Source organism: Syngnathus scovelli, chromosome 14 (assembly GCF_024217435.2).
Source record: "Syngnathus scovelli strain Florida chromosome 14, RoL_Ssco_1.2, whole genome shotgun sequence".
Taxonomy (NCBI): domain Eukaryota; kingdom Metazoa; phylum Chordata; class Actinopteri; order Syngnathiformes; family Syngnathidae; genus Syngnathus; species Syngnathus scovelli.
The window spans coordinates 7,724,204-7,751,618 of NC_090860.1; the positions used below are offsets into that span (position 1 = coordinate 7,724,204).

General features: G+C 40.6%; 3 protein-coding genes across 4 annotated transcripts in view; 1 reads left to right on the forward strand and 2 right to left on the reverse strand.

The window, feature by feature from the left end:
• Positions 1-5,875, forward strand: part of dlgap2a (discs, large (Drosophila) homolog-associated protein 2a) — a 95,749-nt gene extending 89,874 nt beyond the window's left edge. For both annotated transcript variants that reach the window (XM_049739750.2, XM_049739752.2), the window contains one exon: positions 360-5,875. In XM_049739750.2, coding sequence (XP_049595707.1) covers positions 360-566 — 207 coding nt within the window. In that variant the 3' untranslated portion in view covers positions 567-5,875. The remainder of the gene's footprint in view (positions 1-359) is intronic.
• A 4,098-nt stretch (positions 5,876-9,973) lies between these two features.
• Positions 9,974-19,176, reverse strand: mthfd1b (methylenetetrahydrofolate dehydrogenase (NADP+ dependent) 1b). Its single transcript, XM_049739798.1, has 28 exons — positions 19,011-19,176; positions 17,447-17,531; positions 17,249-17,308; positions 17,121-17,174; positions 16,854-16,990; positions 16,585-16,685; positions 16,195-16,331; positions 15,784-15,895; positions 15,575-15,702; positions 15,371-15,468; positions 15,086-15,259; positions 14,821-14,957; positions 14,692-14,738; positions 14,284-14,391; positions 14,122-14,196; positions 13,930-14,032; positions 13,775-13,851; positions 13,464-13,604; positions 13,079-13,147; positions 12,826-12,937; positions 12,559-12,698; positions 12,348-12,389; positions 11,920-12,020; positions 11,640-11,817; positions 11,441-11,548; positions 11,009-11,161; positions 10,794-10,894; positions 9,974-10,499 (listed from the first exon to the last, which is right to left on the reverse strand). The coding sequence occupies exons 1-27, from the start codon at positions 19,046-19,048 to the stop codon at positions 10,805-10,807; spliced, it is 2,805 nt and encodes a 934-aa protein (XP_049595755.1). The 5' UTR covers positions 19,049-19,176; the 3' UTR covers positions 9,974-10,499; positions 10,794-10,804.
• A 610-nt stretch (positions 19,177-19,786) lies between these two features.
• Positions 19,787-27,299, reverse strand: LOC125980543 (kelch-like protein 28). Its single transcript, XM_049739810.1, has 6 exons — positions 27,130-27,299; positions 26,157-26,417; positions 25,441-26,078; positions 24,910-25,353; positions 24,058-24,266; positions 19,787-23,849 (listed from the first exon to the last, which is right to left on the reverse strand). Exons 2-6 carry the CDS (start codon positions 26,415-26,417, stop codon positions 23,686-23,688), a joined length of 1,716 nt encoding a protein of 571 aa, XP_049595767.1. The 5' UTR covers positions 27,130-27,299; the 3' UTR covers positions 19,787-23,685.
• Positions 27,300-27,415: the final 116 nt, after the last annotated feature.

Genomic DNA, 27,415 nt, shown 5'->3' on the forward strand with positions numbered 1-27,415 from the left:
TGCTATTTTCCATTTTTGAACAAAATATTTCATTTATTGTTCTTAAAATCAATAAATGTGGGTTGCTACTCATAAAACTATTTAGTCCCAGGGTGATAACAGTTGAGAACCAATGGCCCAAAGGGACAAAACACATTATGGATGCAAAGCGCCCCGTAATAAAAGATGTGATGAATTAGTGAGTTGTCATAAATATGATCAGCGTTTCAGCTGCCACTTTGGCAAGGTGGAATTAATAGTAAATAACAATGAGTAATGTTCTTTTATCCTGTGATGATTGTTTATCGTGTTCTGATTAATTTGTTTCTCTTTATAAATTATTCAGCTACACCTAATTAGTTTGCCATTGTTTTCCAAAGCCTCTAGCTCCAGTACCAAAGAAGACAATTCGACAGAAGAGTCTGGTAACAAGGGAAAAATCCTTGGACCTCCCCGACAGGCACCGGCAGGAGGCGCGTCGACGGCTGATGGCAGCCAAGCGGGCGGCTTCCTTCCGCCAGAACTCTGCCTCAGAGCGAGCGGACAGCATCGAGATCTATATTCCCGAGGCTCAGACTCGACTTTGAGAAGTTAGGTTCAAGGGAAACTTGTCTCCCTGCTCAGCTAGCCTTTTTTTCTAGACTTCTCTTCTCTCCTCCTTTATTTATTTGGGCCATCTTTAAAGCCATCCTCAGTGACCCTCGCCAACGCCATCGGCCTGTAGGATGTGCCTCACGTCCCCAAGTTAGTAGAGCTCTATGTTGGGCACGGGTTGACTAGTTTTCTCACTGGTAATCCGATTACCACACTCACATACCGCATCGCTTTTCGTTCAGTGTTTTTCCAACATTTGCAAAGTGCCATTTTAAAAGTGTAGCTTTGGGAAGCCTATTGGCAACCAAGCCTTTAAGCTACAAAGAGTATTTTCAATAGATTAAGAAAATCTACAACTCTTTAAATTTTTCAGTAATTGACTTTTATTTCCCAAACCTAATGTGAATTGTTAAAAGTGCCAATGCTTCAAATACCTCAGTCAATGAGGTGTTGGAAATGCAGCTCTTTTTTTCTTCTTCTTTTTTAACTAAATCGGATGGTGATTTTTCATGGGATTAATTGTTGGAAAAATGACCTCATCGTCATGCACATTATAAACACCTCTTCTGAACATCTGCTGTTGCAAACTATCGAATATTGACATTAACATCATTGCAGTAGGAAAAATTGTTTGTGTGTCCTTAGATGAAAATACGTTGATTGCACTAATGCACTTATTACAAATTCCACGTTTCAGAAGGGAAATGTACATGACTGAAGTTAACAATAGTTTTTTTTCTTCCCCTCAATATGAATTTTAAACTATTTTTTCCACCATGTCCATAGTTCACACCTCATCTAATTTTTTTTGACTAAACCAGTTTTATTTTATTTTACCATAATTCACAGTGCTAATGCATAGGCAAATTGTATCCTTCGGCAGATTATGTTACAGAAAATTCCTGGAGGTTGATATTATTTTAGTTTTTGTTAAAGTCTCACCAAGCTGTAAGATAACCACAACAGAACCCTCATGTAAGAGCAAAATGATCAAGTGTAAACACGATTCCCACATTATAAAGGACACCTTGCACAATCAGTACAAGTCAATAAAATGCAACATTAAGATTAAAATTCTGCCTTTACAAAGATAAGGTTCAGTGTCAAAGAGACAATTGGTTTATCATTGTTTATTCTTGTTTTAAGAGAAATACAGTGTGAATGACAGATATTATTTTTGCCCCATCATTTAGCTAAATAACACAATAAGAATAATAATACATTTTATTTTTGTAATAATAAAAAATGTTTGTAATAATAAAAATAGTATAATGTACCACACTATGAGTCCTAAATAATAATCATTAATACCGCTGTGACAATTTCACTCAAACTGAGCCTTTTTATCTTTGTTTTGGCAGAATCTTGAAAGATATTTACATCTCATTTTGCGCTTACACTTACTGTATGACCAGTCAAACTTTTCTTCTCATTCACATAACTCCAAATTCTGATGATGTGATATATTTTATGATAACACGTAAGAAAAGAGCAAGAGTACACATTTTTGAGTTTTTGGTGTATTTTAGTACTGCTATGCTGACAGAGACAAAGAGAAGATGACAGGTCAGAGGCTGTGTTGACTTTATTTCACCACCGCTACCCTCCGGTGGCACATCGTTCGTCTCACGCAGGCATGCAATGCGCATGTCTTGCATCAGCACTTCTTTGAAACCAAGATAAGGTCTTTTTTGGAATATAACTCACATACATTCACCAGACACTTCATACATAGGCACAATGTATGATGCAGTTTAGATTTACGCCCCTAAAATCTTGAAAAGCGGCCTACCGTAAATTAATACCTACGAGTACACCCCTCGCATTTTTTAAAAATATCTTTTTAAGACATGCATCTTGTCCAACAGTGGATAGTTATTGTCTCCTCCAAACTCAAACTTATCCTAATGAGGACAAGAGATAATAAAGAAATGTAGTCATCCACTCACATAGTATATCGCAGTTCACCTTTTGCAGGCTCAGTTAATCACACATTTTTGCATACTTATATGGTGGATTATTCACTATATGCCAGGAGGAAAAAATGTGAAAAGACAGAGAATATCCAAAATTTAGAATCATTTCATAATATCATATAAAGTACAATGTGTCTATTGCAAAGTCCAAGTGGCTTAAATAACACAACTATGATCAAATAAGCATCCTTAGCAAATGGTGTCGCCTACCAACGCAAGTTAGAACCAATTGTAATCCATAACAGGTGGTTAGGATAGAGGGGGAATGGAAACATCATCCGGTGCTCTTTCAATGGCTTAATTGAATAAACAGTAACAAAATACAGTAAGCACAAGCACATTCTCAGCCAACCTGCCGATGGCCTTAACCGACGCCGTCACACCAGTTAAAGTAATGATTTAAAGTCACGGATATTACAATATGAGGATGGTGACCTCAAGTGGACAAAAATAATACCTGGACCTCACATGCATATATAGTATGATGGTGTTAAAGCATATGCATGTAGCTATCCAGCCATCCATTGTCTTTACCGCTTTGACCTCACGGGGGTCGCGGGCTTGCTGAAGCCTATCCCAGCTGTCATCGGGCAGTAGGCGGGGGACACCCTGAACCGGTTGCCAGGGCACACAGAGACGAGCAACCATCCGTAGTGCTCAATCGGCCCACCTAGCATGTTTTAGGGATGTGGGAGGAAACCGGAGGACCCGGAGAAAACCCATGCAGGCGCGGGGAGAACATGCAAACTCACACAAGGAAGGCTGGAGGTGGAATCGAACCCGCACCCTCTGAACTGTGAGGCGGATGTGCTAACCAGGCTTGCATGTAGCTAGTGATGGGAAAATGAAGCTTCACATCTTCTTCATGAATCAGTTGTTTTTTACTCCTCTTGATGGCCCTACCGCCCTAAATATAGGATCATTATTTTCATTATATTGTGTGGCTGTACCCACTGATTTTATTTCGGAAAATACATGACTCACTTTGACTCAATTTCCTGTCTGTTTCTAAACATCAAAGTGTGTGATGGGTTCGTGTCTCAGTGTGTATAAAAAGATGTGCATTCAAACCAGACTGTGTGTCTCTCCGTTAAGTGACACACATCTACTGCTCACTTGACTTGAGAGACTTTTAACAGTTTGACAGAAGGAGTGCGTGAACGTGATGCCGACCATTTGGCAGACGCAGAGACAATCCCCTGCTGTTCGCACAGAGGCAGGCAGACAGGAGAGAGACAGACCCGGCCTGACATATGCTGGCTTAGAGGAGACGTGAGCGCCGCGTTGGGCCCCAAACTGCTGGCGTTATGTGCTGTTGTGTAGCTGCGGGGCTGTGTTATGTGAGGATCTCTGTTCGCTGTGCTGGGTATTTTCAGTCTGCCTTTCACTAGGCAAAGCAGCTTATGTAAGATTTTGGGTCCTTGGTGAGATCAAGCAAACAGCCTCACAGGGCCCTCCGAAAGCTGCTGTTGATAAATGTATTGCTGAATCTTGGCCTTTGCTGTTCAATGCTATTGAGTGAATTTCTCAGAGGATTTTATTTTCCCCTTCTGCATACTACAAAGTAGCCACAACTGCCAAGTAGAAAATAAGCTGATCGCTGCAAATGGCCAGTGAGATGAGGGCCAAGTCACATGTGAGAGGAATAGTTAGATAAATTAAAGGTTGGAGGCAACCACAATTTTTCTCCAGTGCTACTGGATGGCCACATAGGACCACGCTCATGACAAAAATGCCATTTTAAATATGGACAAAATGTGTGCAAAATGCATGCCCTATATACATTTCATTTTTCTTAATATATTTTTCAATGCACACTTAAAAGATCCACTATCCTAACCCAACAACTAAGGGTTTCAAACAGCAGAACAACTTTTTTTCCCACTGCAAAGGGCTCTCTTGCATAAAAGTTACCATTTAAGGATGCCACAAAAAAACTGCTCAAGCTGCTGTGGACCACAGCTCACTTGCAAACGACGAGGCCTTGCTTCTTACAAGCAAATATGAAAGACACAGACACTTCCATATATTTTATGGTTTTGTGTGTTCTCCAATATGATTCGTGTGTTCAAATAGTGCAAATGAATTTAAAGCATATGAAAGTGGTAAAACATGCCCTCTAAGTATTGTTCATATTCACCCAATTACCAGATACAATGAGAACTGCAACTGCTATCGTGAGGCAGTTAAATGTGAAGTTCTCAAGCAATCACCCAAACATATCCTTTCAATTAAATTACTCTTCAGATGAGGAAATGAATGACCCTGACCACCATGTGAAGCAATACGGTATAGCAAGGCCAGCTGTTGGAAATATTGTATTGTTGTCTAGATTTTCCAACACTTCAGCCCATTTTACTCACATCTGCCATGGCTGTTTTTTTTTTTTTTTTTTTTGGAGGATCTGAGAAGTGGATGAGATCCCCCTTGGCAGGAAGTCACTAGCATGATGAATGAATTAATAGCAAGTCAACCACCGTAAAACACTAAGGGCAGAAATGATGGTTTCACATTAAAATACGGTAAGGGCAGCAATCCACGAGAATTGCCATCTTTTTTCACTTATTTGACACGCTGTAAAAACATCAGCCACGTCCTTTAACCATTTTCTATAAGCAAATCATCTCTGCTCCATTGACGCGCGCGCCATCATATTTTCAATATTTCATCATGGCCTCATCTCTGGATCCCTCCGCTTTCAAATGAAGAACTAGATGTGAGATGTTTAAAGTGGGACATTTTCTAAATCAAAACATTAGTACAGAAACTTCAAGATTTCCTTGAACCTGTGAAACAATTCTATGACAAGGCAAACTTGTTTAAAAAAAAAGGTAGTTGTTTAGCGAAAACTATTTTCAACTTATGTATATCATATCTATAGTGTGGATGAATAACGCCAAATAGTCATTATTTGTAAATAAATATATATATATACAGTACAGAGATATACAGTATATAATTATATAATATACTTCACCAAAACATAACTATTTTCTGCTGTTGCTCATGTTCTGTTATCAATTATTTTAAAAATATTTTATAAACTGATATGATGGCATGCATAATGATTCTGAATGTAGATTAATTTATATTATTTATTTATTTATTTATTTATTTATTTAGAAGTAATTTTACTGATGTAGCTTGCATATCTTATTTATTTTGGATCGGATTTATGTTTCTCTTTGTGTACCTATTCATTTGCTATTATTTATTTATGAAAAACCTGAAAGAAGTTTGTCTTTTGAGTAATTTAGTCATGACCATCGTCATACAATGTAAATTATTCTCACAATTAAATTTTTGGATTAAAAAAAAGTTTGAAACACTTTGTGTGATTCCTGATGACTCGGCAATTGTGCAAATTTCAAGGTCATTGTTACTGATAAAACAGCAATTATATACACTAGCTAAACTGTGTACACTATATCTACTAAAACATGCAGTATAACGGGAAAAATATAGGACTGCATATTTTATTTTCAGTGTTCTTGAACACTCATCTTGGCTTGTTTTGTCCCTGACAAAAATAATACTACTAATAATCAATATATGTATCAAATGTTGATGTCAGTCCCTCCCAAAAAAATCCAGAATTTTCTGGGACATCAGCATGTTTGATTTTTGACACGTACCTTATTTTAATTTATGATTTGGTGAATAGAAAATGTATTCACAAACTGCACAACGGCAATGATGATAGGCACAAAATGTAGGAATTAAAATAACACTTGGTCCTTTTTACTTTGAATGGTGTTTTGTTCTTTTCACTCAAACATAGCACTGATATTTGCTTCCAGACAGCTGAAAATAAAATGCTTTTTTGACAACTATGAGTGATGATACCCTGCAGACACGACGACTTCAGTTAAATGCTAAGTTCCAGATGCAATCACACGTTGTATGATCTTGCCCCCTGCTGGCTAAACACAACCAATTCGCTCCCCTGTAGTGTTGGCTCGTGAGTGAACGATTCGTTCATGAAAACGAATCTTTTCAGTGAATGAGAGTGAACGGATAACTTCCTAAAGCAGTGGTTCTTAACCTTGTTGGAGGTACCGAATCCCACTAGTTTCATATGCGCCTTCACCGAAGTAGTGAATTTTTTTTTTTTTTTTTTAATTCAAAACATAGATGTTTTTTACTAATGTACAAAATGAGCTGTGCATGAACGTCACCTTGTTCAAAGAACAAAACCAACACAATGCATGAACTCACAACAAATTACATACTGGCAAATCAGAAGCTACACGATAAAACAGGTATGTTCGGACCTCCTCAGTGGGGGCTCTGTCGAAACCCTGAGACCGACTCACCGAACTCCTAGGGTTCGATCGAACCCAGGTTAAGAACCACTGTCCTAAAGTGAATCGTTCTTTTTTCAGTTCATATGACTTCAACCAGTAGATGTCGGTAATGCCCATTGAAGCTGATGCCACCTCGCCGTAAAACAAAACGAAGAAGAAAGTGACGTAACTTCCCGTTCACGAACGAGTCGCGAATGCATTTCCCGTTCACCAACGGAACGGATCTGAGAGTTGAAAGCGTTAGTGAGTGAGTGATTTGCATTTCCAGTTCATCGCGAGACCGGATCAGTGAGGGAACGAATCATGACTTTCCCGTTCGCGAACGAGTCAATAGGTGAACTCTCTTCCTTCCCGTGCATCAACGGATCAGTCAGTGAACGTGTTGCGTCTCCCTCCTGGCGTGAACTATGTAAACCAGAATGTAGATTTACGATTTGCCAAGGAAAGAAAGAACCACTCACTGAAACACCACTTCTTTTATGCACGTTTTCTCCAAGCTAACGGCTAACTTTATTGCATGAAGGGATGCGCCGCAACAACGGGAGATTTTGCTTCTCTTTGGATAATCTTGATTTTATAACACTTAAAATAACATGTATGCACATATACGCCTAAATATTGTTATCCATATATCTACTGCAATTTCACATTAGATTGCTGGTTTGAAATTTACTTTTATCATTATTATTATTATTGTTATTTTAATAAACATTAAAACCTGTTAAAACTTGTCTGGTGTTTTATTCCTTGTTTTTATTTTTTTTGGGCATGACAACAAAAATCTGACATTTGGTTAAGTGCTTTATATGACAATATGTACGTATGTGTTTTACATTGTGTAATATGTGTTGGTGTCCCACAAAATAAAGAGCAAGTAGTCAAATACACAAGTTATTAGGCACACTTGAAAATGGTGGTGTACCTAATGGAGTGTCCCTGTGACGTCACAGATCAACCAGCCAATCAGCAGGTGGGGGTTAGGGTGGATGTGGCACTTTTCGCTTTCAGTTCAGCTTAGGCCATGATTTTTCCCTATTAAAATGGCCTGTTATTAGGTACACCTGAAAATGGCAGCGTACCCAAAGGAGTGTCCGTGTGACGTCACAGATCAAACAGCCAATCAGAAAGTGGGTGTGGCACTTAAACCAGGGGTGTCGACCTCCAAGTCCTCGAGGGGCCGCGTTCCAATGTCTTTTCCAGGTTACCCTCGTTAAACACACCTGCGTGAAAAGATTTTGTTCATTTTCACGTTCTGCAGGAGCTAAAACTTTTCACACAGGTGCACTTAACGAGGGAATCTTGGAAAACATGTTGGAATGCGGCCCCGAGGACTAGAGCTGGACACCTGTGACCTTTGACCATGGTATTTCCCTAATAAAGTGGCCTGTTATTAGGTACACCTCAAAATGGCAGCGTACCTAATGGAGTGGCCGTGTGACGTCACAGATCAAACAGCCAATCAGAAAGTGAGGGTGAGGGCGGGTGTGGCACTTTTCACTTAAACCAGGGGTGTCGACCACCAGTCCTCGAGGGGCCGCGTTCCAATATGTTTTCCAGGTTACCCTCGTTAAAAACACCTGAGTGAAAAGATCAGTTCATTTTCACGTTCTGCAGGAGCCTAACTTTTGACACAGGTGCACTTAACGAAGGAATCTTGGAAAACATGTTGGAATGCGGCCCTGAGAACTGGAGTTTCACACCTGTGACCTTTGACCATGATATTTCCCTAATAAAGTGGCCTGTTATTTGGTACACTTGAAAATGGTGGTGTACCCAATGGAGTGTCCGAGTGACGTCACAGATCAAACAACCAATCAGAAAGTGGGGGTGAGGGCGGGTGTGGCACTTTTCACTTTCATTTAAGCTTTGACCATGATTTTTCCCTAATGAAGTGGCCTATTATTAGGAACACCTGAAAATGGCGGTGTACCTAATAGAGTGTCCGAGTGACGTCACAGATCAAACAGCCAATCAGAAAGTGGGGGTGAGGGCGGGTGTGGCACTTTTCACTTTCCGTGAAGCTTTGACCATGATTTTTGATTATTTGATTTATAAAAACCATGATTTTTGATTATTTGATTTATTTAAATAAATAAATAAATAAATAAATAAATAAATAAATAAATAAATAAATAAAGGATCAGTGTGTGCGTGGGGGCTGGGGGACGATTTGTTTGACGAATCTTCTGGAATGCACATCACTACTCCCCTGTTCTGTCAAAAGCTGATTTTATTCCCCACAAAATGTAGTTTAGAGATGGTGATTTTTGAGAGGAGAAAAACTATTCAAAGCCACCTGATCTTGAGTGGTAAAGGTAATTGTTGCCTTTGTTAAATCATGAATTTACTTTGGCCAATAACATTATTCAGTTAATTTTCAAACTCAAGGCTAGATACGGCCCGCCACAGCATTTTATGTGGCCCGCGAAGACAAATTGTGCATCAAATTCATGTCAATATTAAAATTACCAATTGTTTTCACTTTTAAAAATTTAGATCTATTGCTAGCAATTTTTATTACCATTCATATTTTTAAAATATGTTAACAGTTTTTCTTAGTCTCTGTTTTGAAAACTAGTTATTCATCTCGTCATTCACTAGTTTGTTGAGTACCGTACACTAGATATAATTTGAGACATTCAAACATTTATTTGGGTTGGCAGTTTCAATGGCGCTTCGAAGGAAACCATGACTATGATGCGGCCCGCGACAAAAATAAGTTTGACACCCATGGGCTACACCAAGGCCTGGCTACATGTACAACCTGTCCGATGCAAAAAGTCACTCGACAGAAGACAGCATAGCGTTTGAGTCATATTTTTCCATCAGGTGAGGATTGATGGTGAGCAGCTATGTGTGTTTGTTGTCCAAATACATTTAAAAATAACACATTTGGAGATTGGGCTGACTTGGTCTCAATTAAAAGTTAATCTATTTTCATTATCAAGACCAAAGTCTGTGAGAGCCGATCCCGTCTGACTAAATCCTGAACAAAGTTGCAATACACAAGTCCGGCCAACATGAACATACCACTACATCAACAGTAACCCTACTAAAAGAGACAAAGATGAAATGACATTCAGGAAAAGTGGGAGAGAAATGGAAAGGAAGCAATGGTTTGATAAAAATATTTTATTAGAGCAGACTTGTCTGATACTACATCAGTTTTAGACACTTTCATACAGTGTTAGAAATACTGAACAATCAATTAAAAAAAAGGCATTCTTTTGTTTTCTTCTTGAAATTTGGAATGGAGTGGGGCAAAGTGGAGTTGACATTATTTTAAGACAAAATTGCTGATTACTAATTTCTAAGGACCAAGAAGTTCAGTCGCCAGGCAAATCTGCCGTGATTTCTTCAGAATAACACACACTTATACACACTCAAACTAGCCCTTCAAAAACAGCAAATTCTCATGTGGGTATCAATGCTTTAAAAAAAGTACTATCCATATTAACTTGATGGATCTGGATTTCTGGGAACTAACCCTTAATTTTGAATGATATTTTTTGGAGCAGAAAAATGTATGTTTATCTGAAGAAATTTCAGTCATTTTTTTTTTTTTTTTTTTACATACAGGAGTCAAAGGTGCTTCTAGGGTAGAACTTGATAATGAATCTGCAGGAGACAGCAGTGTACCAGCCTGGTAAACAGAGAGAGGGGAGGGCGATCAAAACATTGATTACATGTACTCATAATTCCAACAAACAAAAGTGAAAATAATTGTGCGTTGTCGTTTTGTCTGGCCGTTATAAGGCTACTTGCTGATTCAATGAGTTTATAATGGTGCCATTATAATTGTGGGTGGTATTTTTGTTTTGTTTTGTCAAAAATACTACCAGCATGAAAGATGTAATTAAGACAACAACAACAACAAATTCTACGACTTTTGCACAGTGCTTGCTGTATGACTGATATGGGAAGGAAACGTTCTTACCAGCATCCAGCTCAGAAGAGCCCATTGACTTGTTCAGTCTCAGGATCTAAGTCAATGTCATAGAAACAAGGCCTGGTGGGCAGGCCAGGGATTGTGGGCATCTAGCAGCAAGAGAAAAAAAAAAGGGCATTGTAATTACACAATTCACAATATGAAATCCTTATTTAGTATTGTTATTCATGCACTAATGCAGTTTATTATGGGGAAAAACTTACAGTGCCAACGAGTGGGAAGAGGAAGCCTGCACCAACACTTGCTCGGATGTCTCTGATGGGCACAATGAAGCCTGTGGGCACACCCTTCTTGTCTGCCTCGTGGGACAGCGATAGGTGAGTCTTTGCCATGCAGATTGGGAGGTTGCCAAAACCCTGAGGGAAAAGGAAGAGAACAAAAACACATTTTTACCTTGGCAATACTGATGTGGATCTTGTGATTTAATCAGCAAGAGGAATTAGCAAGTATCAATACCAGGTATCGTACTTATACCATCCTTATTTCAAGTTATTGTACTCGCAATGACGGCCGATACCATAATTAAGAACTTATACTAGTAACGGAGAAGCGGTATTGATCTTGCCTAATAAGCACATTCGAATGACTCTCATCCCTCTATAGAGGGAAAAAGGCAGACAGGATGAGCTGCAGACCTGTTTGGTGTAGAGCTCCACTTTGTGTTGGGCCTCTGGGAGAAGTTCAATATCATCAGCTCCATAGATCTTCTGGGCGATTATTCGGATTTTATCAGCAATAGGAAGCTAATAATGAAGAAGGAATATACACACAATTATTTGGCTGAACACAACGTGGGATTTTCAGTTGGTGGGCTGCCTTGAACATATACTGTACCTCCAAGTCATAAAGGAACTTGAAGCTGCTCGGGGCCTTTGAAGCCCTCTGGACAGCCTGTCCCAGAGCAAGAGCACCCGCTCCACCTTCAGCCCAATGGTTGCAATGCACAGCGTCAAAGGCACCGGCATCTTTGGCCATGCTGCAGACCAGGTCCAGCTCAGCATCAGTGTCAGTCCTGTGTAAGAAATTAATTAATCATATGTTCCATTTCCTCAATTTAAAAACAGCTTGAAAGTGAACAGCAGTGTGTTTGGGGAAAAAAAGAGGATGTACTTACTTGAAAGCATTGACAGCCACCACCACGGGCACACCAAAGTGTTTGGCATTCTCAATCTGTTTTCTCATGTTGCTGCAGCCTTTCTCCAGCAGCTCAAGGTTCTACCCACATAATCACAGACGCACACATTAAGTTAAGTTTGATTGCTGATCTGTGTACATTTTTTTAATTTCAAGCTAACAATGCACCGTACTTTTTTTTTTCAATTCAACAAAACGAAAGATGGGGCCCACGTAAATGGCACACTATATTAACCCCATATCACATATGTCATCTCTATTAATTAGATAACGGTTTACATGTCTATGAAAATATGATAATATTCTCTCACAGGTTTAAAATTAACATGACTGATCTTAACAAGTTAACAAAGGACACAGTAGCTGCTGTGGGTGGGAAACATTGTCCATCAGCAGAAAGTACATTACCTCCTCAATATATTCCTTTGGTAGCGGCATTCCAGCAGTAACCTGAAAAATAAATAAATAATTTTTTAATGCTTTAGATCTATCCATTAATAGAATGAACATATTCAAAGTCACTCTAAGTGATGAAGACGTGCCAGTTTTCAGTGAAAGCAATTATTGCTATTATAATTAAATAAATATTGTGTGGATAAGTCGTTGAGGGACAACACACCGTTGGCCCCCCGCCGTGCATCTTCAGGGCGCGGACAGTGGCCACCAAAACCACCACGTGAGGTCTCAGGCCTGAGTATCGGCACTTGATGTTGAAGAATTTCTCCATACCAATGTCAGCTCCAAAGCCAGCTTCTGTTACTGTGTGGTAAAAGTCACAATATGTGTAAGTTCATCTGATTCAAAGCTGGAGGGTAAACCGAGTTATGTTGCCAAGAAATTTATTCTTGAGAGCACACACAAACATTAACTGTTTTTCTCCACTTACCAACAAAGCCCTCTGGTCCAACCAGTTTCAAAGCAATTTTATCAGCCAAGATGGAGGAGTTGCCGTGGGCGATGTTGGCAAAAGGGCCGGCGTGGACAAATACAGGATTTCCCTGTAAAATTGGATGACTCAAATAAGACTCAAAACTGTTAAATTAAATCGGATCGTCTGCACACTCTTTTTGTTTTTTCCCCTAAGAGTTCTTTTGTCATAAACTAGTTGATAACAGGCAGTAACATAACATTCCACCCACCTCCAAAGTCTGCATAAGATTTGGCTTGATGGCATCTTTCATGAGCACAGTTAGTGCACCACACACACCCTAGAAGACATAAAAACATAACAAATGCTCAACAATGTTTTCTACCATCCTGTCACAAATTGTGTATATCTTCTTTAATTGTCATTTAGGGCGTGAAAATTTACAATGGTACATTGTGGCCACTTTGAATGACATCAAGAGCTCTGACTCCTCCTACTACAGGTTCATTGCCAGGTTGTCATTCTGTATTTGTGTGTTTGGCTACTTTTCTTATTTAATAAATATTTGTAAATGCACGTCTACTGAGCGTAACTCCAAAAGTCCGTAAGTCAAGGTACCACTGTATTGTTGATACGAGTTACTTAATGCTCCTAACCAGGTCTTCAGTGGTGATGGGCTGTCCTCCACGGCTGGTGGCCACCACCATTTTGGCTAGCTGCTCACGCATGTCCTGCAGGCTGCTGGTGAGGGCAAGCACCGCCATGATTTCACTGGCTACTGTGATGTCAAATTGGGCCTGGAGGGTAACAGAGACATAAAAATATGCATGTTTTTCATACAACAATGGCTCCGGAATTACTGCTAATTTTTTTTCTTTTTTTTTTTCAGTCAGAAGTTCCTATAATCTGAAGACTTCCAACACAAAAGCTGCATTAAAAAATGTTGCATAGCTTCCTTTCTATATACCTCTCTTGTATAGCCCTTTTCAGTCGGCGATTGTCCAATTGTGATCTTTCGAAGGAATCGATCATTGGTGTCCAGCACTTGTGGTATAGAAAAACAACATAATTGAATGAACACATATACACAAATGGGGGTTGTAAAAAATCTGTTGTTTTCACCTCTCTGCCAGGTTACTGAGCTTGGATCAATGTCCAAACGCGCAAAGCGGGTTATCTCATCCTCAGTCAGTGCGGTGGGATCCGTTTTGTCAATGCCTAGTCTCTAAAATGAAAAAGCACAAAGCACAAATGTGAATGCACTGCAATGGAACAAAATGCAAAAAAAGGGAAACAACTAATTAGAGAAAGTACTTTTAGTCTGTTGATCTGGAGCGGGGAGAACGTCCTCTGTCCTCCACTGAGGGGAACCAAGCGATTGTACAGAGCCTTAAGATGCACACAGACACAAAGACAGTAGCGATTAATATTGTAATTTAAAAATAAAATAAACAACAGACAGAAGAGAGGAGCCACCTTGTCACTTTGCGTGGCCTCATGGAACATGCGGGCATCGATGGCAGCAGCCACCAAGTTATTGGCTGCAGTGATGGCATGGATGTCACCTGTGAGGTGGAGGTTGAACTGAAAAGAAAATTAGTTTACTATTTAAAAAATAAAAACATTTTAAAATACATAAACAGTATACTCAGGGCATGTCAGTAACATTTAAGGACTGGTGTCACAAGATTTATTTAAAACCAAAACCAGTTGCCTTGCCTTGCCCTTGCTTTACTACTGTTCTGACGCCATCTAGTGGCAACTTTGTGGGCATTTCATGTAGACGAATTCGGCCATTTGCGGCAGGGCTGGGTTCGCATGCCATGTTTTTCTTTCCTTTTCTTTTTTTCATATATTAGAAGTCAGAATTTTGAAGGACAGTACCTCTTCCATTGGAATGACTTGAGAATATCCCCCTCCTGCAGCACCACCTGTGGACATAAAGCAAAACTCTTCAGTATAAAAACTGTGACACTAAAGGTTCAAATTTCTGCAGATCTTAATTCAGATCACCTTTAATGCCAAATGTGGGTCCCTGGGAAGGCTGACGGACGTTAGCGAAAACATTTAACTTCATGTGGGCTCCCAGTGCTTGGACCAGGCCGATGGTGCTGGTGCTCTTTCCTTCTCCCAGTGGAGTCGGAGTAATACTACACATGGAAAATCATGTCAATGAATTCTGTGAATATTGCTCTAGTTACCTTGAAGAATTAAAAATCATGTTAAGATATCTATGTAGCCAAAAACAAGCACAATTCTTTTTATATGTGCGACGTACCCAGTAACCACCACATATTTGCCGTCTGGTTGCGTCTCCAGCCGCTTAATGATGCTCAGGTGGACCTTGGCCTTGGTTTTACCATATAAGTCCACCTCATCTGAGAGCAGACCCACTTCTTTTGCTAGACGGTCGATGGGCTTTGGCACGCAGGAGCGGGAAATCACGATGTCGCTGTGTGTACACAAAGGTCACCCAGAGAAAAAAAAAACACCATTAGACCCATGTCCAATTGCTCGTGGATAGTTGATTTTTGTTTTTTTAAATACAGATTAGATGACAAACCTTGGCACAGGTTTCTGTAGTTTGAGTTTGGTATAAGAAATAGTCCACCTCCCTGGTTGATGGTTCTCCAAGAAACGCTTTGCACTTAGCACTGTATTCTAAACATACACAGTCACAGATAGTGTGCAAAAAAGAAATGTTTCGGTGATATTCTTTAAAATAAAATGACTCCATTTAGTAGTTGTCATTACGAATTAACCTTACCGCCATCAGCATGGCCACTGTCATGGGTCCCACACCTCCAGGAACCGGCGTGATGAAGCTTGCTTGCTCCTGGGCTGAGCTGTAGTCCACGTCACCCACAACCCGCTTGCCACTGGGTTTGCTCTCATCTGCAACACAAAAATTTAAGGTAACTACAACAGATTTATTTTAAAAAAAAAATGACCACTGATTTTTTCAGAGCATGGAACCTGGAATGAAGTTGATGCCACAATCAATAACTACTGCTCCTTTCTTGATCCATTCCCCTTTCACCATCTGTGCTTTCCCAATGCCAACAACGAGGATGTCTGCCTTGCCAACCTAGAGGCAAGAATAAGAATTAACTCTACTATATTTAATAAAATATAAGAGACACTTATTAAATGTAAAACTGTTTTACTTTTTAACCGTACCATTCACAATAAATGAAACAATTATTTAATAAGATTAATAAAACCTGAACTAAAAAAACAAATTGATGAAAATAGGCCTACATTTTAATTGACAGTTTCAATTTAATCAAAGTTTCAATGGGGGGAAAAAACTCAGTGGGCTGGATTAAAGGTTGTACTTTTCCTGCCCCCAATTTAGAAAATAATTTCGATCTGACAAGCAGTTACCTCCTCAGCCAATTCCAGAGTTCTGGAATGACATGTGGTGACGGTGGCGTGGTTCCACAGTAGAAGGTCATGCATTGGTGCGCCTACAATCTTGCTGCGACCTATCACGACTGCACGTTTACCTGTCACTGACACACCTGCAAGGAAGCAGGAGAGAAAGAGATATTTTCATTGTTGTTGTTGTCGGCATATTGTAAAAGCCTCTTTAAAGCCCCTGTAAAGTCAAATTGTGGCTAGTTGCTATAGGTCACTATTAGCTGCAAGCAGCCCTGGAATTTTTCATTCAAATTTGGCAGACTTCTTAACAGTAATGTGTGATATGTCAAATTTACAAGACATTTCTGTTACTTTACAGGGTCTTTAGAGATTTTAGTATCTTGCTCTATTTACCAGTCTGTCTGATCAGTTCCATACAGCCATTTGGAGTGCATGGGATGAAACAGTCGCTCAGATCTCCACGAGACAGCTTCCCAGCATTTATGCTTGTAAGCCTTAAAACAAATACAAGACACAAACACATATCGGCAATTATTCGATCCTTACTGTCAACTTTAAGCTTTCTTTTTTCAACCGCATCCTTATAACTAACTGAATAACCTAGAAAGCGATAAGTAACAATGCATATTCAAGTGAAAAAAAAAAATAGAAAATGTCCTTACCCATCTACATCCTTTTCAGGTGCCACAGCATTTGTCACCTTCTCTGTGTCGATCTTGTGGACCGAGTCTAAGGGCAACTGGACAATGAGACCGTGGACAGAAGAATTCTCATTCACCTCTGTGATGCTGTGGAGAATCTGAGGAGAGAAAAACTTGTTCAAATTTAACTTGTTAATTTAACTACTGTGCCACATTCTTTTAAGGCCTCGGTAGTCTAAATCTAAAAGTTAATTTCAAAGGTTTAGACATTCCAGACATTGTCCTCACCTCTTCCTCAGTTGCTGTGTTGGGAAGTTTCAAGTGTGTGGCTTTTATTCCAATCTACTCGACAAGACAAAGAGGTCATGTTTGATATGTCTTACAGGACAAGTGAAGCTGGGAACGAAAACGCTTACCTCAGATGCAGCCTTTAGCTTCATGCCAATATAGAGATTGGAATCATCACGATCTCCAACCTATTGAGACAAACACACCATTGCTTCAACAATTACAGAACACTGACTTCTGACAGAGATCCATTTTAATATAGAGATATTTGGAAAGCAGAAACAATAGGAGAAACACATGGCAATGCATGTGAACATATAATGCACCTGTAAAATAACTAGACCAGGTTGGAAGTTGGGGTCCTGAAGCTTCATCTGCTCTACATCCTTCTTCAAGTTCTCCCTCACCCGCCTAACAAAGAAGAAACACAGGCAAGTTTTACTTGTTTAATCTTTGTTGTGAAGCAGTGTTATATATATATATATATATACAAATAATTCATTGTGTTACTTTATTGGATATATTTATGTATGAATTATATAACTGTGTTGTAGTAGCATTTGTAGTTTTATTTGAGCAGTATATTAGGTTATATTGTGTGTAACAGCTAATGAAAAAATATATATACTATATAATACTAATACAGTCCACCTAAGCTGATCAAAGAATTAACTTTAATCATTTAATGGTAAGGAATTGGTCAAATAAAGCAGCTTTTCATTAGGCTAAACTAAGTCAGATGAGTCAATAAAAGTTAAACGCACAAGACAAAGGTGACACTGGAGTTCACTAGACTTTATTTCGCAGCAGTCAAACTATTGTTATCATTTCCTCTATGTGAATCAATCTTAACACTGATTGCAATTATTTGTTTAATGGCACAAAACAAAGTCCCACATATTTATTCTAGCCACATCAGATGGAAATGAGAGACAAACCATGACTTTTTAAAGGAGGGGAACTAATTTAACTAGGCCTGGAGTGAACGTGACTTTGCACGAGTTGAACACAGCAAGTAATTTAACAGCTCTTGATTACACATGCATGACAGCATTTACCCAGACAAGTTAGGAGGGAAATATCCATTTGCTGGCTGGAAACGTGAATAAAACCACAAGTTAGTTGGTCGTTGTACTTATTTAAAAACGTAACAGCAAACTTTTGGTCCTCACCAAAAAATTATGGGAATATCAGTTGAATAGTATAAAATGGGTATTAGAATTAGAATGACAGATTGTGTAATGCTTCGTGTAATAAATAATCAGCTAATGAGTGCATGGTTGCCAGGTCTTGTGACTGCTGCACAATGGAACTAAATGTTCTGATTATCAGAAGTAACATTACAATTGTTGCTTGAATGTATCTTAACATCAAACGTTATGTTGTTGGAACTAAGATAGTAGCTGACAAATGTACCTGGTAAACTGTCAAAGAGGACAAAGATCACATCACAAGTACCCTAAATTGTTGCGTAATTCGGCACTCATCACTCATTGCACAGTAAGACCCGTTGAAGTCAATATTGCATAACAGATGTTTTTTAATCGATTAGTAAAATAACGATTCCTCAGCAGGGTAATCCTCATCACATTATGAACATCTAATTTTTCAAACACATGCGACTCTCACGTGGTCTACACTTTGCACAAGCAGACGCCGCAATTTACATTAATAATCATTCTTCAAATGTGGTATGATGATTTCACAATATATCCAGGTAAGACGCACAAAAGTAATTCTGATTTTGCAGGATAAGGAGGCAATGCTTGACTTAGTGTAGCTGCCAATCGTCCCATCCACATGACCACCACCATGCCGCGGTGAGCTCGGTCAAGTCAACACTACTTTGAGGCACATGACTATAAAACAAAAAAATAAACACAGACTTACGCCGAAACCTCTTTCCCATTTATGACTTGTGCTGGCATCTTAGTAGGTTGACAGATCGTTCGTATCTCCTTTCTGGACCACGCGCACTGCTTCCTAAAATACTGTATATGCCTCAAGACTTTTGGGACGTAAAGCGACAAAAGTGACGTAAAACGCTCTATCCGCGATCACTGTACTCACTTTGACCAATCGGCGTGCTCGTCACAGAAATAGGCGGGGTTATTGTGATACTGTCATTCCTTGAAAACCAATCGAGTGCTTGCTTTAGCCCGACTAAAGATTCAATCCACCAATTAAGATTCCATTATTTGCTTTTAACAACCAAAGGTGTTTCTTCAATGTCATTGGTGCAAAATGTTAAAACGTTGCACTTGAAATAAGGGAAACATACTATTATTTAGTGTCAGTCGTGTTTTCTTTTCAATAAAGTGTGTAGCTCAGTACTCCTTACCCTTCGTTGAGCCGTGGCTAGCATTTTACATTAGAAAATTCTAACGGATTGGATGGACATTGATAGGTGATGTTTTCCCCGTAGGTACACACTAGGGGGCGCTACGCTCTTGAACAAAGAGGCGCATACGGTATTAATATAATAATTTCCTGTGCCCCCTACCATTTGGATTGTATATGCATGTTGGCTTTTAAGAATGTCACCTGATTTAGCTGCACAATCTCTTGTATGTATTATATTTCTGCGTTTATGTGAAGTTTATTTGTAATACACAGCATTTGATGATACTTTGCACTGTATTGACATGTATAAGAAAAGCAGACTGTACCGTTTAAGGCAGGCATTTATTTTAAAACTGGGTACAACTGCACCTCACAGACTGACTACAATGTATGTAAAATGGATTTCATTCAAAAGTGGAAGGCTACTGTTGCTAGGGTTAGCATGTATTTCCAGTACTAATCCACAGGATAGTTAAATTCAACATCATTGCCTGTCGCACAATGGGACATAGAAAAAATAAAGAAGAAGAAGCAGAGTGGTCATTTGGCTAACATTGACATCATTTTTTTTTTCTTTACACAAACGTACAAGTGGTCGTCCATCAGATTTCTTTGAACAAGCACTTTGGTGAAAGTGGTGCCAATGACATTAGATAGGCCACAAGTGTACAAACTCGGGTTTACCATCCTTTTTCTTTTTGCAGATTTACGTTTGCAGATTTACTATCAGCTTCACGCCAAAAGCAGTTTGGCCTACACAAATAGAAAACAAAACAAAAACATTGTATTTAACAGACATGATGGTGACGGCACAAAATTACGCCTGCATAATTTGTGCAGCCCATTCTGGAAGGGTGTTAACAAAAACAAAAAAAAACAGTTGATAAGACTACAGGACATGAAACAAAAATTTAAATCATAAATACAGCACCCATTCACATCTTAGTAAATTACATGTTTGAAAAATTGAAAGAAAAACGCACAATATCACGGCCTTTATAATTTAAACCTAATTTAAAGTCTCTTATTTTAATTGAAGAACTAAACGGTAACTTTTAGCATATCAGGGGCAATGCAGAAGAACGCATCTCCTTTGGAGCGACAATGCACACACACAAATACACAAAAAGTTGCAATTCTTGTACACCTGAAACAGTCTGTTTGAATCTACCTGTTCCTAAAAAGAAAACATGAATGGAATGAAAAAGCATGCACATCAAAATGAGGCTTACGTCATCAAGTAGCCTGTGATCGGACATTAGCGGCCACAAGTGTTCAATCAACACGTGCTCCGTTACAGCAAAAACAAGATTGCCTTGGCTTTTTAAAGACGCACAACTTCATATTTTTCTTATTGCATGACGTAAATGCCATTATCGTAAATGCATATATGCGCATCTTACAATATGTGTCAAACCTTTTTTCGGGGGGTAAGTGCAACTCGGACCTTGCAAACAAAAGTGTTCATATTAGTATGGTGATGACGCTCAAACATGAACAACACTTCCATTATTTCGATTAGTTTCATAATGTCTTCTGAATGTTATTGATTAGATTCTTATTTTCAGACAAATGATAGAAATGTTTTCGTTGTTACCTGCTGCTGACAGTTTCGACCGCGCACTCCAGTCTTCCTCAGGAGACGCCGAATTCCGCTGCTCTTTCCTGGCCAACGGTTCCACGTTGGTGAAGACGGCTCGGGCACTTGGCCTGTGGCCAAAGATTCACTCGAGTATATCACATCCAGCTTCATCAATGGACTCAAGTCTAGTTGAAGGAGGACTTAATGTCACCTTAACCATCAGGTTACTCATGTATGGAAAGGAGGTTGGAAGTATCATTGGCAAGAAAGGAGAGTCAGGGAAGAAAATGAGAGAAGAGAGTGGCACCCACATCAACATCTCTGATGGGAACTGTCCAGAGAGGATCATAACCCTGGGAGGAACCACCACCTCCATTTTCAAAACGTTCTCCATGATCATAGAGAAACTGGAGGAGGACATAAGCACCTCCATGACTAACAGTACAGCCACCAGCAAACCACCAGTCACCATGCGCCTCGTTGTGCCTGCCAGCCAGTGCGGCACGCTCATCGGCAAAGGGGGCGGCAAGATCAAAGAATTCAAAGAATCAGCAGGAGCTGCCCAACTCAACAGAACGTGCCATCACGGAAGATTCGCAATGGGAGACCCACTATCCGCAATAATGAGCAGTTTTTTCATGAGGACCTGGAAACCAAAGCCATCAACACAGCACCCACTCTCTGTAAACCCACATTCTGGAAAAGATACGTTGACCATATCCTGGGAAAAAATTTAATCAGGACACACACAAGAGCTCACCAACCATCTGAACACCATGGACAACACTGGCAACATACAATTCACACACGAAGAGGAAATAAACCCGACCATATCTTTCCTGGACATGAACATCCACCACAAAGACGACGGCAGCATCAAGATTACAGTTTACAGAAAACCCACCCATACGGACCAGCACCTCGTCTGGACATCAGAACACCCCATAGCACACAAACTATCAGTAGTCAGAACATTATACCACCACCATAACTGAAGATAAAGAGACAGGAGAAGGAAAAACACATTCAACAAGCTCTCACACGTTGTCAATATCCAAGATGGGCCATAAACAAAGGAGAACAAGTCAAAAACCACCAGGGGCAGACGGGCTGGCTCGGCGGATTTTGACAGGTCTGCCGAGCCGCCCAATGAATAAATGACACGTCGGATGACGGCTCTGAAGAAGACTGGAGTGCGTAGTCGAAACTGTCAGCAGCAGGTAACAACGAAAACATTTCTATCATTTGTCTGAAAATAAGAATCTAATCAATAACACTTCCGTTAATCTACTGGGGCGCAACCGTTAGACAGCATGTAACGCCACGACAAAGAAAAACAGACATTTTTAATTTGTGGCACACAAGGACTGACGGCTGCAATATATATATATGTTATATTTTTATATATTTGCGACCAAAGTCTTGCTTGAATGGGGAATGCGTTTTAACCTGTTTGGAGGTGGTCAATGAGTCTGCTTGTTGTCTTTGGAGTGGCTATTCTTCGAAGAGATAGAGCGAGCTTCTCTTTCAGTGCTCTTTGTACGGTGCATGTGCTTTAACAGATGAACACCAGACAGCTATAAGAAGCAGACAGAGGTTGACCCAGTTGTGCGAGGCAACACAGACCCGCATTGAATCCTAAATATAGCACCAGTTGGCATTGCAGACAGACCAAAGGGTGCACAGAGGGTCAGGTTCAACAAAAGACAAGCGAGAGCACGATGTGACGTTTAAAGATGCAAAAGGGGTGAGAATGGAGGAACGTGACACCTCTTCACACGCATACACACGATTGACCCAGTGTGATCAAACATTTACAGGCGATGCACTAAGGATATATTTATATCTATACATTTAATTTAGACTATTTACAAGTGAGAGAAACGCAGCCCTTGTTGAGAAAATAGAAAGAGTTGAAATCCTACTTTTGTGAAGCATATATCGTAATGCAGAACCTCGTGTCTGCACGCACGAGTATCTATTCTGCATGCAGACGCGAAACCAAAACAATCCTATCCGACATGCAGATACCCCTTAAGCATACACACGGACACGCGCACGGACACACAGCTACCTGGCCAACAAACATTCATACGACTACACCGTCTACTGTTTTGCAGCAGTTGAACACAAGGTCCTCGTTGCAGCGGGGGGAGGGGGGGGGGGAAGTAGAAAATAAATAAATAAATGATCAATGGCTAAATAGGGGCAAACAGTTTGCTCAAGTACAAGAATTTTTAAACAAAACCGTGACAATTTCTTTTTTTTTTTTTTCCCCCATAATCCTCTGGAAAATGGCTCCAAGTCTTCATTGTGGTCCAGCAGACATAAAGCAGACGTGTCCTCATGGCCGGAGCAGCAGCCATTGCCATGTCAGCACAAGGCTCTTTATCTTCTCTGCAGACGCATCCCCCAACACCCCACCTGACCAGCCAGGAAGCCAGCCGATCGCATCCATCCCGCCAGCCAGCCAGCAAGCTTGTTGTCCACTGCTGCTCATGCTGGTGTTTGGCAATCCTTTGCACCTCGAGGATGAAAAGGATGTGGGGACGGAATAAGGATTCAACGGGGGGGGAGGCGGGGGGATTGCAGCTTCGTATTCAAGTTGACTCATTAGGTGCTCGTTGGTTGGGCCATGGGTCAAAGGGAAGTCAGACCAAAGTTACAGCGGCAATAAATCATGCCGCTGGAGTCCAACCAGCTATCTGAGATGGGGTCATAGCGTTGGACAGTGTTCAGGTAAGATGATCCTGAGTGACCTCCCACGACATAGAGGTAATTGTCCACTATGGCAGAACCCACACCTGTAAGACACAAAAAGTTGATACAATTCTATGAATGTTTACTGAATCCAAATTATCATATGATGACAATTTGGAAAAGTCGAACGAACATTGAGTCAGGTAAAGCTAAATATCATGGCTTCCCCAAATTTTGAATAGATACCATATGTGGCCCGGCAATATTAAAATGTAATTTTCAACGATGTACAAATGTACAATATTAACTCACCAGTGCGTGGATCGTTCATTGGTCGACAGGCTGTCCACTGGTTCTGGTGTGGGTCATACCTCTCGATGCTGGACAGGTGCGAGACCCCATTGTGTCCTCCGACCACAAATATGAAGCCAAGCATGACACCCACGCCGAAATTAATCCTCTTGTCTGCCATGGGGGCTACCATTTCCCAGGCATCTTTGCTCGGGTCGTACCGCTCCACACTGTATGAAGAGGCATAAGTAACATTTACTAGTCATCTACTGGACAGTAGCCGTTAAGATAGTAAGAAGTAGCCTACGACGGCATGGAATTTGTTTGCACTTGAATTTCAAAATATTTTTGTTGAAACTGTACCAACATAGTTTGCAACCAAATAAAACAAACCTAACTTCGTTGTGACCCATGCAACATAAATTTGCCTCCATACAAATCGATTAAATGAATCCTCCCAAAGACACACTGGAACATTTGCAATCTGGGATTGTTTTGCATGAGGCAAGAGAACAAAAGCCATTGGGAGGAAAGGGGGAGGGGGGGGGTGCATCAGTCCCCTGAGGGTTTCTGTTCAAACACAAACTCCTGAAGGCTTTTGGGAGTCAAGGAAACGAGCAACAGAGACAGTGCTTACCAAAGAGCCACAGCAACGGCACTCACTGAAACTTCAGCTTCCACTTCACTTTTGACTTCACTCATAAACAAGCCTCTCGCCATTTTCTCAGCAACACTTCATTCGGCGCTTTGATTACTAGATTTAAAAAATAAAACTACCAAACTTTTTCGAGAAACACTGTGTGTGCCACTTCCTGGTTTTAATAAAGCAGCTCATGCCGTCCCACATTTCATTATTTCACAACTGAATCGTACCTGTTCATATGAGCCGGTCCATATCCTCCAATAGCATAAACCATGCCATCCAGCACAGCGGTGGCAAAGCAGCTGCGGGACTTGGTCATTGGTGCCACAGGCTGCCACTCCTTCAATTTGGGGACGTACTTTTCTCCTGACTGGAGGTAATATTGGCCATCATAGCCTCCAAGTGCGTACAGCTCTCCAGCCAGGACCACCACGCCAAGTGTGCTGCGACACTCGGCCATATGCTCTACTGAAGACCAGGTGTTACTTTCAGGGTCCCAGCTCTCCACCGTGCTTTCGTGCCTCCTGTAGCTAATGCCCTGTCTCATGTGTGTGGCGATGCCTCCTACCACATACACCTTGTGGTCAAGCACTGCCACTCCAAACTCATATCTGGGAACACTGAGTGGCGCTAGTCCTATCCATGAATCCGTCTGAGGGAAATACATTTCCATGCTGCAAGAAAAAAAGCAGATTACATCTGTTAGCTATACTGCTAACATACAAAAGGGAAGAAAACAGCTGCTAGCATTTGGTTATTACCTTTCTAATGTGGCGAATAGTCCAGCCTTGCCTCCTACTGCCAGCAGTACCTTTGGGGCACACCTTGGTCTTGCAGACAACACAGTCTGATAGGAGAGTCTATGCTCAGGCATGAAATGATATTTGAGGGCCTCGTTGAGCAAGTGCTTGCATGCGTGGTCATCTCGTATGAGATGATTTGCTTCATATAAACGAGTTAGAAATTTGACGCTGAGAAGTGGAAGGCGTACACAGTGCAGGAGCTGAGCCAAATGCTGCTGTCGTTCCGTTACATCGTATTTAATCCAAGACTCCAAGGCATAAAATACAGTCTCCTCCGTTACCACCTTAAGACAGTCATTGGACACAATTTCATCCAGCTCTGCCCTCGTCAGTTCAAAAAACTCTTCAGTCTGACAGACCTCTTCGAAATTCTCACAAATGAACTTTGTTGCAGCCAGGCATAGATCATGACAGCCATATGTCTCTGCAAAACGAGAGATACCGATACAGTTCCCAGCATCCAGCTGGCTTTCCAGGAAGGAACAGCATTCCTTTAGTACTAGCTTGACCTGGAGTAGGTTGGCTGCCGGTAGCAAAGATTCCACAGTTTCCTGGGAGATGAACACTGTGCCAGTGTATGCGTACTCAACAATGGCCTATGAGGGGTGAAAAATAGAGTCAGGAAAATAACGGTAGAAAAATTATTATTTCATTTTAAGCGGCTTCCATCTTACCTGCAAGGCTGTCTCGTCAATACACTGGAATTCAACCTCAGCGGTTTCTTTTTCGGACAGGTTACCTGTGAACATGGCCTTGAAGTAGGGACTAATGCTTGCCAGCACTACTTTGTGGGCATGGATTTTGGCATCGCCCACCCGGAGCATAATGTCGCATAGTTCGTGGTCCTGCCGCAAGAGCTGGAGGCCTTGCAGCAGTTGTTCAGAATGCGGCCGTGTGAGACTGGCAAACATATAAGACTGGTCCTGCTGGTCCATCTGGAAGCAGAAGCACATCAAATAACGTTATATTGACAGTTTTTCTCTAAGCCAAACTCTAAACTGTAATATTTTCCTGTAGTTAGACACCAGAAAAGACAAGGTATATAAAAGACATGCAAGGAAATGACATGCTGTTTTAGATTCATAAAATATTGGTGAAAGGCTTCCATCATTCAGAGCAGCTTTAAGTAACCATGAGCATCTTGTGCTAAAGATGCAGGTTCAATGGCAGGCAACGTTTTTTAATAAAACGTCTAGAGCTACAGCGCGTGTGTGACAATAGATTCTATCACAATCGAAAGGGTAACGAGTTTATTGACAAGTGCTTCTACGCGGTTTGTCAAATAATTGCACGATTGAAAGCTTGCTAACTACCTCTTAGCGTCACATCAGCTTGAGTGCTAGCTAGTACAGTCAACCCAAACACCGCTAAATTTAGCACTAACACATTTCTGACGGCCGCGTGTTAGCATTTACACGAAAATGCGGAATTGTCAGGAACATGACATTACAAGAGAAAAAAACACTAGACCTATATGTTCTGTATGGAGTAGCACTGCAGAAAATAGCTGCTAAAAATAAACACGGTTACTAGCTGCATCATTGATTGATATACAGTAACATGGCTGACAGAGACAGACAAAACGTAACGTTTGGGTAAGCTGTCCGCTAATAAGTTGCGTGTCATTGCGACACAAGCAAAACGAACCTGGAACTTAATCGTGCGCCGTCTGCTGAGCCGCTGTGGTGATCGATTTTGCAGTGACGGGAGTTCAGCAGTGACGAGAGGGAACCCCGGGCGGCTATCAAGCAAAACAACCCACTGCCAAGCTAGCCACAAAGCTACAGATAAGTTCGTTTTATAATGAGCGTGTAAATAGCACACCACTTCCGTTACTTTCAAACTAACAGCACAACCACTTGTACTCCTTTCAAAACAAAAGCTATTATTTGTTTTTATTTAAAATATAAGGATGTGAATAATGCGATTATGG